At 46.7% G+C, this 16,364-nt stretch overlaps 1 protein-coding gene across 3 annotated transcripts in view; it reads right to left on the reverse strand.

Annotated features, from left to right (window-relative positions):
- The window catches only part of PPP1R13B (protein phosphatase 1 regulatory subunit 13B), an 89,408-nt gene that overhangs the window by 18,198 nt on the left and 54,846 nt on the right, over positions 1 to 16,364 (reverse strand). For 2 of the 3 annotated variants that reach the window (XM_047795044.1, XM_047795046.1), the window contains 2 exons: positions 2,836 to 2,937; positions 58 to 232 (listed from right to left, as the gene is read on the reverse strand). In XM_047795044.1, the coding sequence (XP_047651000.1) occupies positions 58 to 232; positions 2,836 to 2,937 (277 nt within the window). The remainder of the gene's footprint in view (positions 1 to 57; positions 233 to 2,835; positions 2,938 to 16,364) is intronic. The other variant, XM_047795045.1, reaches the window with a different exon arrangement.

A 16,364-nucleotide genomic window follows, 5' to 3' on the forward strand; every position in this document is an offset into this window, starting at 1 on the left:
TGGACTCTCACTTCCGCTACACCTGCGCGTGGGGGTGTGAGTGGGCGTGGCACGTACACAGATTGCCATTCATAATTTTGCTGTAGTCCACCTGTCCTCTCATGGCTCGGATCTTCTTCAGCTTATTTTCCTGGGCTTCCACGCGTTCTTTCAATTTTTGAAGCTTTTCGTTTTCAGAAACAGACTGTTGCTGACGGCGCTCCTGCTGCTTTAGAAAATGTAAACGCTGCTCCTAACGAGAGAGGAAATGGCTCACTTTGAAAATGGAAATTACGATTACTTTTATACACTGATAACTAGAGCTTACGTGGCGTCCACAGATCTCCTGTCTTAGCGAGTACTGAGGACATGCTGGACGCAACCTCACCCCCATCCTGTGTGTGAAGCCCCAGCAGCCCAAGCTTCCTGCTGTCAGTACCAGGTTTCCTGTTGCTACAACGCGGCTTCCCAGGGTCCCGGTATTTAGCCCCTAAAGGAAATGAGCCCTGCCAGCAAAGGATTTCATACTGAAAAGAGAGAAGGTGATCGGTAAGGAGATGAACCTCTCATCTGCTAAGTGACATCAAACAGTCGAGGAAGTGTTTGTTTTCCTTAGGATTATAGTTTCTTCAAAAGTAGTGAAATATTTTATAGTCCAACAAGAACAGGACAATCCTCAAGTAAAAATACATATAACACTCTTCAAAAGCTTTTCCTCTGTTAATGTGAAAACATACCTGAAGGATAACAGTAGACATTAAATGTTCACAGTCCCATCTGTGTGCAGAAAAGAAACTTAAGGAGAGGTTTAAGTGTGATCGTGAAGGTGCGACGCAGTACACGCTCAGGGAAGGGAGTACGTATGTAGAGGTGCAAAAAGTTAGCATTAACTTGTGATTTATACTGCTGCAAATATCTACTTTTTAAAAATAGCAACACTCAGACCAGTATTTGGAAAAAAAACAAGTAGAATTAGAAAATTTTGTGATCATATAATGCCATGTACATTTCCTCTTAGAACTGTTATTAATGGGATGAAAATACTTTCCAATTTACTTAACTTTTCGGGGGTGGAAGTTCCCAGGCCAGGGATTGAACCCAAGCCACAGCAGTCATAAATGCCGAATCCTTAACTGCTAGGCGACCAGGGGACTCCCAGTTTACTTCACTTTTAGTTGTTCTTTATTCTTGTATACCCAATAAACTTTGTAAAACAAGTCCAATTTAAACTATTATTTATGCAAAAGTGGATAAAATTACATATGCAATACATGAAAAAAAGTGGAATTGGACATGTGGTTACTGAGAAAACCTCTCTACCAAGAAATGAGTAAGACCTAGTCGGTGATTCTGCGTGTTCTCGCCACCTGGTTTCGAGCGCTTAAGCTCATTACAGCATACATCACTCCCAGCAGGCACGTGTCATAGGTCTGATTTTTCAGCCCGAGACTAGACCATTGCTTAGAAAAGTCGTGAAGCCAAGCAGGACCCTGTGTGGCCCTCCTGGGTGGAAACGCCTTTCTGCGTCCCCATCTCTGATTTATAGGAAAAAAGGTTTCAGACACTAACCCTTCTCTGAGTTCCAAAAGGTAGGTTCAGTTACTGAGTAAGGGAATGCAGACACAGACGCGGGGCAGACAGGAAACAACGGGGTCCTGCTTCCTCCTCAAAGGACACACATAACAAGACATTCCTCAATCCTTCTGAGGAACTAAGGCCCTCGCCCAGGTGGGGGATGGGGCTTCAGGCAGAGCACTAGATTCCTGGACACCAGCCTAGCACCTCACCGCCAACCCATCACAAAGTCACACACCCAGCCACCCTCGCCCCCACTTTTGCTAATAAAAAGGCCTCTCCAGGAGTTCCAACTGAGGTGCAATGGGATCAGTAGCATCTCTGCAGGTTCAATCCTTGGCCTGGCACAGTGGGTTAAAGGATCCAGCGTTGTCACACGTGTGGCACAGGTGCTGTGGCACAGGTTGCAACTGTGGCTTGGATCTGATCCCTGGCCCAAGAGCTCCATATGGTGCAGAGCGGCCAAAAAATGGGCGGGCGGGGGGGGGGGAAGCTTCCCTGAAAACCATCGGGCCATTCAGAGTTTTTGAGCACCGGCCGCCCATTTTCCTTGCCTAGCCCTGTAGTAAAGCTTTCTCTTCTCCAAACTCCTTTGTTTCGCTCTGTCTGGCCTTACTGTGTGTTAGTATCAGTTCCAAATCCTGTTCCAGGGGTTGGACAGCAGATCTAACAGGCAGTCTATCAAGAGAGTGCTGATGGAGCCCTGCACTGTAATACACCAAAGAGATGCCTTGTAGGGTGGGACAAAGCAAAGCCACTGTCTTTGGGGCCCACGACCAGGGTCTTATCATGAGTTGCTGGCTTCTTCTAGAACACTGATGCCAACCACACCAGAAGGGAAAGGAGGCAACAACGGAAAGCATCCTTTCTCTCCAAACTTTATCTACAGTTGGGTCAGGTCAATCATGTACTGCCCTGGGGGTTGTGTGTACATACGCCAAGGGGCACATCTTCCTGCCCTGGTCATCTCCCAACTTCAAGAGGCCATAGCCTGCCTGTCTTGTTACAGAAGAGACAATCAGGACAGACACTGTTTAACACTTCGGCGGCGCGGTCCTGCTTCCAGGGGTGAGCCACCAATGTATCAACCCCAATCTAAACAATGCAGACGGAAATTCCCCTGTGGTGCAACGGGTGAAGGAGCTGGCGTTGCTGCAGCTGTGGTGCGGCCCACAACTGTGGTTTGGGTTCCATCCCTGGCCCAGGAACTTCCACATGCCACAGGCTCAGCCAAAAAAAGAACTAATGTAGAACACACTTGTTGAATGTTTAACAACCTACCTTGGCAACCAACATTTGCTGCTGGTTTTCAATTTGCTGTTGTTGCCTAGCTGCCATATCTTGGAGCTCTGAGAGGGTAAGTTCAACACGTGGATTCCCAACCTACAGAGAACAAAATACACTCAGACTGGAATGTATGTTTATCTGCATCGTTTTTCTCGAGGGCCAGGATGCACACACATCAGGATTTTTAAATAGGTTCCTTGAAATTAGGGGAACATAAATTAATTTATTTTCTCATAAGAACTTTTCCTGGTTGAGGGGGGAGGGATAAATTAGGAGTTTTGGGATTTACATATACACAATCCTATATATAAAATAGACAATCAGGAGTTCCCGTCGTGGCACAGTGGTTAACGAATCCGACTAGGAACCATGAGGTTGCGGGTTCGGTCCCTGCCCTTGCTCAGTGGGTTAATGATCCGGCGTTGCTGTGAGCTGTGGGGTAGGTTGCAGACGCAGCTCGGATCCCACGTTGCTGTGGCTCTGGCGTAGGCCGGTGGCTACAGCTCCGATTCAACCCCTAGCCTGGGAACCTCCATATGCCGAGGGAGCGGCCCAAGAAATGGCAAAAAGACAAAAAAAAAAAAAAAAGTGGATCATCCCTGGCATTGCCATGAGCTGTGGTGTAGGTCGCAGATGCGGCTCAGATCCCGTGTTGCTGTGGCTCTGGCGTAGGCCGGTGGCTACAGCTCTGATTCAACCCCTGGCCTGGGAACCTCCATATGCCACAGGAGCAGCCCAAAGAAATAGCAAAAAGACAAAAAAAAAAAAAAAAGACAATCAACAAAGACCTACTGTGTAGCTCAGGGAACTCTACTCACTATTCCCTATGTGGGAAACAAATCTGAAAAAGAATAGATATGTGTGTATGTGTAACTGAGTCACTCTGCTGTGCACTGAAACTAACACAACATTGTAAATCGACTATACTGCAACACAGGATACACAACCTAAATAAATGTGCGAGACAAATGCCATCTCACTGCCACCTGGTCTCGAGAAGCTGAAATATATATATAAAAGATTTAAAACACAAATATCTCATTAAAAACACCACAGGTATGGCCTACACCCAAAGACTGAGTCATTATCGACAGAGAATCATCTATGTGAAATAAGCACAAAAAGATAACACATCTGCGGAGTGGCAGCTGAGAGACTCTGCAAGCATCTGTCCCCACTCCCCGCCGACGAGAAATACCAACATTAGGCATGTCTGTCGTGTTCATCGTAAACTTTGCACTTGAGTCATCGCTTTCCATTGATGAACTCGTTGAAGCCTCACAGTGATGCCCTCAGGTGGCACGCCCCCATTCTACCAATGAGGAAACAGGCAGCGTTCAAACGGGGTGCCCCGGGTCAGACGGTCTGTGCAGACAGGCAGGGTTCTGAAGCTCGGTCCTGACCGCCTCCCACGGCACACTGACTCACAAGCACATGCTTCATGCATGTGTTACTGTGCCAGACATGACCAGGCAGCATACCTTCACAACCAATCTGTGCGCTGGACAGAGGAGCCCAGGCATCCCAGGCAGAGAGGGAAGGGCCATGGCTGCGGGCACAGAGCTGACAAGGGGGGGCAGCGTTTCAATTCCAGCCACATCCGTCTCCCACCAGCCCATCTGTGCTAACCACACAGGTGCAAGGCCCCCCTCAGATGCCCACTTCCTACCTCTAGGTCCATCTGTACTCAGAACCCCCGCTACCTGCCGCCACCTGGACACCCCTTGTAATTCCTGTCAGAGGCTCCAACCCCCACGCCTCCAACTCCAATCCTCCCCGGATTTTACGGTGTTCAAGCACACTCTAGATTCCCAGAAAATGGAATCAGGACTTGTTCAATAGTTTAGCTGGAACACCCATTCTGTTCATCTACAATCCCAAGAAAGCAATACCAAGCACACCCCTTTTCAAATATACATACTGTCAACTGCCAGGTGACAGCAACTTCCATTTGAGAAGAGATCTGTTCATTCTCCAAAAGTGCCTGGTAAAACTGTCACAATGCCCCAAATTCCTGCTTTAACACAATAAAGGGTTCTAATTTTCACCTGAGATTTTCCAATCACAACAAAAGCTTTTGTTTTGTTTTTCAGGGCCACACCTGAGACATATGGAAGTTCCCAGGCTAGGGTTCTAATTGGAGCTACAGCTGTCAGCCTACACCACAGCCACGGCAATGCCAGATCCGAGCTGCATCTGCAACCTGCACCACAGCTCACGGCAACCCACTGAACAAGGCCAGGGATCGAACTCACAACCTCATGGTTCCTAGCTGGATTCACTTCTGCTGTGCCACAATGGGAATTCCCAGAGGGTTTTTTTTAAGAAAACAAAAACATCTGACGCAAATTCAATCCTTTTATGGCAGGCCTATCAGTATGTATTCTCTCTATGTAAACTAAACCCCAGAGGAACAACTTTAAATTCTCCATATGAAATCAATTTATTCAGACAAACCTATGACCTAATTCTTCGCTTATTTCTTCTCGCTGCCTCTAATAAGAAGAAATCAAATCCTGCTCCCTTGGACACATCAAGGTCCCTCATTATCTGATGAGTTCAACTCCAGGTCACAGAGAGGACAAGCCACTGCCACGACTAGTAAAATTAGCTGAAAAGTTCTCCCAGTGACAGACCAGCAGGCTTCTACAAATGCAGGCCCCGAGACAAGGAGACCCCTTCCAGCAGGGACTGCCGCCTGAGGTCCCAGGGGCCCCCCTCAGGACCCTGAATTCCCCAGCCAGGGTTTAGGTTCCCAATGAATGCATAGCACTGCTGTCACCCACTGTCCACAACGAACATGGCCTGGCCCACCCCCACCCTCAACAAGTGCAGAGAAAACCAGAAGCCTCTCACCCCAGCCTTCACGACCACTCATCTGGGCCCGTCACCCCTTCTTTCTCCAGACGTCCACAAACCTACTTGCAGAACAATGAATTAAGAGACTTCACTCCTCCAATTTACAACATTTTATGCACAGGAGGCTCACCTGACAGAAAACTTCTACCAGGGGTCCTCTAGCTAATGCAGGTCCCAGCTCACCCAGCGCTCACAGCACCAGCCCCTGTGCCTGGCCACAGACTCCGGCCGACGACGGCTCGTTGAGTGGGTTTATAGGTGACTCTTTCCACCATGCCCTGACCACCAATCACCATCTACAGAGACAGCATCTTCTCAAACTCCAAAGCCCAGACTTCTTTTCATCCTGTCTTCCCACGGGAGTCTCCGTGCTCGACACCATTTTATCGGTCTCTCTCCCAACACCTCATTAACCCAAATTTCCCTGGGCCCCATCACCGCCCTCCTATGTCGCCCAACTCATGTCTGCCTGGAAAGGCGATAAGCAGCAGCAGCAATGGAGCTTCATAAATGAAGAAACTAAACTATGTGCTCAAGAGCCCAGCATAAGGGACAGAGAGGGACCAGCACCCCAGTGTTCCCTATTCGCATGACAGGGTGACTGTGACAGGGTCAAGAGCACTGGCATTTTCTGAGTACTCTACATGTTCAATACCACGACAACTCACTCACCCTCAACGTGCCGAATGTAATCCTAGACATCAGAAATAACAGAGGAGTTTCCCATGGAAACAAATCTGACTAGCATCCATGAGGACGCAGGTCTGATCCCTGGCCTCGTTCAGTGGGTTAAGGCATTGCCGTGGGCTGTGGTTTAAGTCGCAGATGCAGCTCAGATCCAGCGTTGCTGTGGCTGTGGTGGAGGCCAGCAATTACAGCTCCGATTTGTACCCTAGCCTGGGCACCTCCATATGCTGTGGGTGCAGCCCTAAAAAGACAAAAATAGTAACAGAAAAGTGGGAGTTCCCATTGTGGGTCAGCGGGTTAAGAGCCCGACTAGCATCCATGAGCAGTGACGTGCTGCAGTGATAATGCCAGATCCTTAACCTGCTGCACCACAAGGGATCTCTCGGCCAGGTCTTATCCAAAGCAACTTCCAAAGAACAAGACAAGGGTGCTGTGAGGCTAGCATGGTGCCGTCTCAGGCAAAGTACCCCAGCCGGGCCCTACCTCCACTACTGACCAATTGAGAAAGCAGGATTGTATGAGTCTTGTGTTTATGTACTTTCATTATTTTTAAATACAGAGATTATTGGTGTGCATTAAAAACCTTGGGAATTCCCACTGTGGCTCAGTGGCAACAAATCTGACTAGTTTTGTCAGATGCAGGTTCAATCACTGGCCTAAGTGGGTTAAGGATCAGGTACTGCTGCGAGCTGCTACACAGGCTGCAGATGTGGCTCTGCTCCCAAGGTGCTGCGCCTGTGGCGTAGGCCTGCAGTAGCAGCTCCGATTCAACCCCTAGCCTGGAAACTTCCATATGCTGTGGGTGTGGCCCTGAAAAATAAAAAGGGACCAAAAAACCCCAAAATGTTTGCTGTTTAAATACATATATAATTTCACAGCACTCATAATAAAAAAAATCCCATGATTTTCTAAGTTTTATGTTTCTAGATTTAAGATAAGCAACTTTAAAAAAGGTTGATAAGCATATATTCTAGTCCGTTTCAGATACAAAACCTCAAAAACATCCACAGAGGTAAGAAATTAATGAAATGACAACAGGCTAGTTTAAGAAATAAACAGTGAAGTTTTTGAAATTTACTTTAATTGAGGCACAACTGACAGATAATAAAACGGCCATTTAAAGTATACTGCTGGGAGTTCCCGTCGTGGCTCAGTGGTTAATGAACCCAACTAGCATCCATGAGGTTGCGGGTTCGATCCCTGGCCTCACTCAGTGGGTTAGGGATCCGGCACTGTCATGAGCTGTGGTGTAGGTCGAAGAGGTGGCTCGGATCTGGCGTTGCTGTGGCTCTGGCATAGGCTGGTGGATACAGCTCCGATTCAACCCCTAGCCTGGGAACCTCCATATGCCACAGGTGCCACCCTAAAAAAAAAAAAAAGTACAAAGTACACTGCTGAATGAGTTTTGACAACTGCATATCACAGTGTAACCACCACCCCAGCCAAGAGCTAGAACACTTCCGTCGTCCCAGAAAGTTCCCTCCTGTGCTTCCCAGTCAATTCACTTCCCCCAACCACAAAACCAGCTGTCCGCGAGGTCAGGGGGAAGGATCAGGCCATGACGGCCTAGTTCTGTACCCTGGAGAAGCTCACGTAGACGGGGTTACAGAAGGAACACGTCTTTGGGTTTGGCTTCCTTCGTTCACCACAGCATTTTAGAGACGCAGCCAACTGTTACCTACATCGGGGATGCGGTCCTTCCTACTGCCCAGGGGCCTCCGTATTCAGGCATCTGGGCGTAACAGCTCATCTGCCGATGAGCGTGTGGGCTGATTCCACCCTTGGGCTACAGGAAGAAAACCACCTTGAGCGTTCGAGTGCCAGCGTTTATGTGGACAAATGCTTGGGCTTTTCTTGGGTGACTGATGCCAAGAAGTGGAAGGAGTGGGCTGCAAGGAAAGCGTATCTTTAACTTCTAGAGACCGCTGAGCTGGTTTCCAAAGTGAAGTACCATTTTACACTCTGACCGGCAACAGGAGAGTTCTAGCATCTCCACACCTTTGCCAACATCTACTGCTGTTAGCGTTTAAATTTTATTTATCCTCCTTTTAAATAATGTTAACCCCTCTTTTTTTTTTTTTTTGGTCTTTTTGCCTTTTCTAGGGCTGCTCCCGCGGCATATGGAGGTTCCCAGGCTAGGGGTCGAATCGGAGCTGTAGCCACCGGCCTACGCCAGAGCCACAGCAACGCTGGATCCGAGCCGCGTCTGCAACCTACCCCACAGCTCACGGCAACGCCGGATCCTTAACCCACTGAGCAAGGGCAGGGATTGAACCTGCAACCTCATGGTTCCTGGTCAGATTCGTTAACCCCTGCGCCACGATGGGAACTCCTAAATAATGTTAACCTCTTGGTAACGAAAGAATTCTATGTAAATGGTACTTTGATAAGTAATGAAAAAAGCATAAAAATGTCCATAATTAAGCTATCAACGCTAAACACATTATGATCAGACTCTCAATAAATAGGCTAGCTAGATTTGCCAAAAGTTAGATATAAAGGGGGGGCTTATTTTTCCATGCTAATGTCTCATTTATACTAATAACATGTATGTATCACAGCTCATAAAGCTATTAAAATAAAGTATGTTTGACATACAGGCTATCAGAACTAGATTTTTTAAGATATTAAACAAGTGCGACTTACTTGATAATTAGTTAAAAGCTTCAGATCACATGCCAGTTGATAACACAGCTCTTATCAAACATATATTCATCTCTTCAGGCAAAGTGTTTTAAATATAATTTTGAAACTGGTGTTATGATAATTCAGTTATGAAAAACATATAATAAAGTTTCTCAAAACAAACCATTGTAGACAATTATGCAATGCACTTGTCTTCCATCCTAAGCCTCTAATTATGTTTTTGTAGGTTTTCAGTCTTTCTAAATATTAGTAAGAAGACTTAGCTTTACAGCCTGTCTAATGTTCTCCTGAAAACATTCTGCCAACATGTGCCAAGTGCATTCTTCCGATGCATGCCCCACACTGTCAAAGACGCCTTTTTATCTATGAAAACGCAAGGACTCATCACTTTGACACTACCTGCCCCGTTCATGACTTCTCTGTAGAGGTTTTTAGAAAGTCACCCCATTTTCCAGAAAACTTTTTAGGTATAATGACTCCTCCAAAACCATCTTAAACAGGTGCTCTATAAAAAGTGACAGGCTGACATTAGTTTCAAGCAACTAAACAGTGACCAGTTTACTCACCCCAACCGCTCGCACCCGAGACTAGGATCCAGCCCGACCCTGACGGTGCATCTGGTGGGCTGGGTCCACGCGGTGGGCTGAAGCCACAGCCGCGTGAGGAGGAGATGTGTCTGCTTAGAGCCTCTGTCTACTGGGCACAGGCCACCTCTACCTGTTTTAAAGTGCTCCCGCTTCGCTTGTGTTACCCTGATGGTGCCTTCCTGTCCTGCAATTTTAAGTTCTGTTTGAGTGCATTCTCCCCAAAAGTTGAAAAACTGACGAAGAAAATGACATAAAAGGAAGAATTTACATTTCAAAGGCATTCCAAAGGACAATTCTCTCACAAGCCTCTCCACCAACCACACCTACCGTGAAGCCATCTCCTCCTTTTGCAAATCCGACACATGTTCACTGCATGACATTTCATGAACCAACCGTTTTAGTGTGTTGTTTCTCACTTACATGAGCATGGCTTCATTTTATTTTCTTTTCTTTTTGTCTTTTTGCCATTTCTTGGGCCGCTCCCTCAGCATATGGAGGTTCCCTGGCTAGGGGTCGAATCGGAGCTGTAGCCACCGGCCTACGCCAGAGCCACGGCAACGTGGGATCCGAGCCGCGTCTGCAACCTACACCACAGCTCATGGCAACGCCAGATCCTTAACCCACTGAGCAAGGGCAGGGACTGAACCCGCAACCTTATGGCTCCTAGTCGGATTCGTCAACCACTGCACCACGACGGGAACTCCATGGCTTCATTTTCATGTGTTTTTTTATATCTGTGAAGGCAGGCTGGGACTCAGCAGTCCACCTTTCTTTATCTCACAGGTCGGGTATTAGCCCCTAACCGTGGCAGAAACTACAGCTCGGTTTCTGTGGGTGAAGGCTTTATGGACAGTGTGGCTGGGCAGTCCTGGCTTGAGACTCCTCCTGCGACAGAGCCAAACCTCAGCCAGGGCAGTAGTCCGTTTAGGGCTGGAGGATCTGGTTCCAAGATGGCTCGTGCGCATGGCTACCAACGTGGTGCTGGCTGCTGGCAGGAGGCCTCAGTTCTTCTCCGAGGCGGCCCCTTCCCAGAGCTGCTTTTCCAGTGTCTTCTGGACACAGTGGCTGCCTCCCCTCAGAGCAAGCAATTCAGGAGAGAGAGCCAATCTTTTATGCACTAACTCAGAAGTCACACAACCTCACCTTCCCCACGTCCTGTTAGGAGCAAGTCACTAGGCTTGGAGGTGAGGACAAGAGGCTCAGCCTTTGAAGGGAAGCCTGTTAAAGCATCTGCAGGCATCCTTACCCCCCACACCCACTGGCTGTGAAGCCTCATGAAGCCTGTATACCTCTGCCTCTGTCTTCCTCACTACTTAGGAGTCTGGCTCTTCTTCCCAGCAGCACTGCCATAATCCAAAGAAGACAGAGAATGCTTGCGAGCAAGTCGAAGAGAGCAAGGTAAGAGGCCAATCAATAAAGGTTTAATGGGAGTTCCCTTCGTGGCTCAGCAGTTAATGAACCCAACTAGGATCCATGAAGATGTGGGTTCAATCCCTGGCCTAGCTCGGTGGGTTGGGGCTCCAGCGTTGCCGTGAGCTGTAGTGTAGGTTGCAGACACGGCTTGGATCCTGCATTGCTATGGATGTGGTGTAGGCTGGCAGCTGTAGCCCGGATTCGACCCCTAGCCTGGGAACTTCCATATGCCGCAGGTGTGGCCCTAAAAAGCAAAATAAATAAATAAATAAAGGTTTAACTATAAATGCTGCTTTTTTTTCCTCAATGCCTAACCTGTATCCATTCCTTGGTAATCAATTAACAGCAAAGACTAAGGGATTTTGTCAGCAATCAAACACATATCAGCTAATGGGTCACTTCGGATATCAGCTTTAATCCTGATATGCTGATTTTATTTATTTTTATTAAAGTGTAGTTGATTTACAATGTTGTGCCAATGTCTGCTGAATAGCAAAGCGACCCGGTCATACATACATGTATACACATTCGTTTCTTATATTCCATCGTGGCCTATCCCAAGAGAATGAATACAGGTCCCTGCACCATACAAGAGGACCTCACTGCTTATCCATTCTAAATGGAGTAGTTTGCATCTACTAACCCCAAACTCCTAGTTCATCCCACTCCTCCCTCCACCCCTTTGGTAGCCCTGGTCTGTTTCCTACATCTGTGAGTCTGTTTCTGTTCGGCAGATAGGTTCATTTGTGCTATGTTTTGGATTTCACATATAAGTGATATCATATGGTATTTGTCTAACTTACTTCACTTAATATGATAATCTCTAGTTGAATCCATGTTGCTGAAAAAGTCATTATTTCATTCTTTTTTATGGCCGAGTAGTACTCCCTTGTATTTACACACCTTATTTTCTTAATCCACTCACCTGCTGATGGACACTTAGGTTACTTTCATGTCTTGGCTATTGTGAATAGTACTGCTATGAACACAGGGGTGCATGGATCTTTTTGAATTATAGTTTTGTCCACATATGTGCCAGGAGTGGGACTGCTGGATCATATGGTAGGTTCCATACTTTTCTGAGGAACCTCCATACTGTTTCCCAGAGTGGTTATATCAACTTACATTCCCACCAATAGTATGGGAGGGTTTCCTTTTCTCCACACCCTCTCCAGCATGTTTTTGTTTTTGTTTTGTCTTTTGTTCTTTTTAGGGCCGCACCCGTGGCATATGGAGGTTCCCAAGGCTAGGGGTCTAATTGGAGCTGTAGCTGCCGGCCCACACCACAGCCACAGCCACGCCAGATTCGAGCCGTGTCTGCAACCTACACCACAGCTCATGGCAACACCGGATCCTTAACCCACTGAACGAGACCAGGGATCGAACCTGCAACCTCGTGGTTCCTAGTCGGATTCATTTCCGCTGCGCCACGATGGGAAATCCCAGCATCTGTTTTTTGTAGATTTATTAATGATGGCCATTCTGACAGGTGTGAGGTGGTATCTCACTGTAGTTTCAATTCACATTTCTCTAATTAGTGAAATTGTAGGAGTTCCCACCGTGACTTGGTGGAAAGGAACCCGATTATTACGCATGAGGACACAGGTTCGATTTCTGGGCTCACTCAGTGTGTTAAGGATCCGGCATTGCCCTGAGCTGTGGTGTAGGCTGGCAGCTACAGCTCTGATTCGACCCCTAGCCTGGGAACTTCCCTAAAAAGACCAAAAAAAAAAAAAATTAGTGAAATTTGAGCATTTTTTCATGTGCCTATTGGCCATCTGTATGTCCTCTTTGGAGAAATGTCTATTTAGGTCTTCAGCCATTTTTCGACTGGTTTTTTGTTGTTGTTGATTTGTATGAGTTGTTTGTAAATTCTGAAGATTAAGCCCTTGTCAGGTGCATCCTTTGCAACCATTTTCTTCCTTTCTTCAGGCTGTCTTTTCATTTTTTTGCTTATGGTTTCCTTTGCTGTGCCAAAAGCTTGTGAGTTTGGTTAGGTTCCATTTACTTATTTATGTTATTTCTACTGCCTTGGGAGACTAAGAAAACATTTGTATGGTTGATGTCCGAGAATGTTTGGCCTGTGTTCTCCTCTAGGAGTTTTATGATGTCATGTCTTATGTTTAAGTCTTTAAGGCACTGTGAGTTTATTTTTGTGTATGGTGTGAGAGTACGTTCTAGTTTCACTGATCTGATATGTGGTTTTAATACTCAAATAACTTCATCTTTGGTTATAACAGGTAAGTTCTTAGCATCACTGTAATATTATTTGGGAAAAAATTCCCTAAGCTTTGAAGTTTCTTTCGTATTCAGTTTATGTGAAGAACACCTTTACCCACTGTGAGCCTAGCCACCCACCCTGGCTGCTCCCAAAGGAGCTCAGGTCCAGGGTTCCTACCACCAAATTCATGTTATTTATATGCCACCTGTCTGAAACCTTGTTTCTTTCCACCCCAGGCTTCCTCCCTAAACTCCCAACTTGCATGAATGGCTCCAGCGCCGTCTCTGACTTGAGGCTACCTGCCGCGACAGGAGCTGGTGCTCAGCACTCTTGGTCTCTGTCATATCCTTGCCTGCCTCTCCCTTCCAGAAGCAACACTTTCCCACCACCCTGCTTTTGCTCTCATTCCCCCTTCTATCCACAACACCTCCCCCCACCTCCTAAATTCTTCCTATCCTTCAAGATCAAGCAGCAATGCCACCCACTTCCTGAAGGTGTCCCTGCGTGTCTAAGGAACTGCTTACACAACTGGACACTCAGGATCTTTCCTTTTTTTTTTTTTCTTTTTTCTTTTTAGGACTGTACCCACGGCATATTTAAGTTCCAAGACTAGGGGTAGAATCAGAGCTGTAGCTGCAGGCCTACACCACAGCCACAGCAATGCTGGATCCAAGCCGAGTCTGCAACCTATACCACAGCTCACAGCAATACCAGATCCTTAACCCATTGAGCAAGGCCAGGGATCAAACCCGTGTCCTCATGGATACTAGTCAGGTTCGTTAATGGCTGAGCCACAACGGGAACAACTCCTCATTTTTCTTGAAAGATGATTTTCAAGGAATTTCTTTTCTTGTAGGTAATATTGTTCTCAAATGCTTCTTTTGCAGGTTTTCTTTAAAGAAAGGCCGCCCTGTCAGCCAACAACTCCTCTTGTTTACACCAGCAGCTCAAGTGACATTTCCTTTAGGTTGCCGTTTATAAATAATAGGATGCTTTTTGAGCTTATATCTCTATAACCTTGAAATTTTTATTTTCAAATATTTCCTTTGAAAATAAGTCTCTCTGGGATTCACGTAGCTGTGACTCCACCGCCAGGTGCAGCCAGCAAAGCCTCACAAGGCTCCCTGCCTCCAGCCTCACTCCTGTCCCTCCACCCAGACATACAACTCACACACCAGCACCCAGGGATCTTCTGAAGCACAGCTGATCCTGCCTTTCTCTTACTTAGCCTCCTCCCAGAGCAGAGCCAGTGCTCCAGCCCCCCGCCCTCGCCCTCGCCCTCGCCCGGTTGTCCGCAGCACGTCCACAACTCTCTGCCACCGCACAGCCCTGCATCTCCTTCCCTGTCTCTGTGGAAGCCTCTGGTCCCCACCCCCCCACCCCCCGTCCCCTCCTGCTACTCTGGTGCCTTGTCCTCCTCTCACCACACTCCTGCTTACACACCTCTCTCCAGAAACACCCCTTCTTTCTCTGTGAAATCTGAGGTAGACTTCGAGTAGCCACCACCAAACACCTTGCATTTATGATGTCTTTGGTCTAGCTAAAATAAAAATAAACTGGAAACAGGGAACTATATTCAGTACCGTGTAATAATCTATAGTGGAAAAGAATATGAAAAAGAATGCATATATATGCATCACTGAATCACCTTTCTCGACACCAGAAACCAACACAACATTGTAAATAACTACATTTCAATAAAAATAAGTAAGTGAACTGAGTAGAACTCAGAATAAAGAACTTCCGAGCCTGAGTGGTAAGACACCTGAGTGTCTGCTCACTGATTCTTTAAACTGTATGTGTTTTACGTATTCTTCTGTTTATTAATTTCTCAATAAGAAAGTAAGACAGGGGAGTCCCATTGTGGCCCAGCGAGTTAAGAACCCAACTGGTATTCATGTAGGTTCGATCCCTGGCCTCACTCAGTGGTTTCAGGATCTGGCACTTCTGAAAGCTGTAGCGTAGGTTGCAGATGTGGCTCGGATCTGGCGTTCCTGTGGCTGTGGTGTAGGTTGGCAGCAGCTGCAGCTCCAATGTGACCCCAGCCCAGGAATGTCCATATGCTGTGGGTGCGGCCCTAAAAAGAAAAAAGGTGAGAAAGAAAAAAGAATTAGACCAAATGGCCAATATTACTCCCACCTGGAGATAGTGTTCTCACTTATTCAGCAAACAAAAAAGTAGGGACAATAATATCCAGGGGCATTAGAAACATCTAGGTTTTTGGTAGGTTTTTTTGTTTGTTTTTGTTTTGTTTTGCCTTTTGTCTTGTTTAGGGCCACCCCCAAGTCATACGGCGGTTCCCAGGCTAAGGGTCTAATTAGAGCTGCAGCCACCGGCCTACACCACAGCCACAGCAAGGCCAGATCTGAGCCGAGTCTGTGACCTACACCACAGCTCACAGCAACACCGGATCCTGAACTCACTGAGCGAGGCCAGGGATTGAACCCGCAACCTCATGTTTCCTAGTCAGATTCATTTCCGCTGCGCCACAACAGGAACTCCTAGGTTTACTTTTATCACATAAAATGTTCATTAAAGTTGAACCTGTCTAACATCTCATTATATCCTGAGCTGGTATATTTCACATTCTAACAATTATAAGTCTCACAAATTAATAAGAGGCAATTAGACATCCAAAACATATTCTGGCTCACCCCCTGCAAGAACACTATAATATGATATCTCTTCCTATCAATGTGAATTACTCTTATGATTAAAATTCACCCATATTGGGAGTTCCTGTCATGGCTCAGCAGAAACAAATCCAACTAGTATCCATGAGGATTTGGGTTCGATCCCTGGTCCCGCTCAGTGGGTTAAGGATCCAATGTTGCCATGAGCTGTGGTCTAAGTCGCAGATGAGGCTCGGATCCCATGTTGCTGTGGCTGTGGCTGTGGTGTAGGCTGGCAGCTATAGCTCCGATTCGACCCCTGGCCTGGGAACTTCCATATGCCGTGGGTGTGACTCTGAAAAGCAATAAATAAATAAAAATAAAAAAATAAAATTCACTCATACCAATCCAGTTTAGATTAACCACATTTATACACAAAGCAATAGCCTAGGAGCAGTCAGGGCTAGAAAGACCAGCAGGAGAACAGGACTACGGAAA

The sequence above is a fragment of the Phacochoerus africanus genome, chromosome 9 (assembly GCF_016906955.1).
Source record: "Phacochoerus africanus isolate WHEZ1 chromosome 9, ROS_Pafr_v1, whole genome shotgun sequence".
NCBI lineage: Eukaryota > Metazoa > Chordata > Mammalia > Artiodactyla > Suidae > Phacochoerus > Phacochoerus africanus.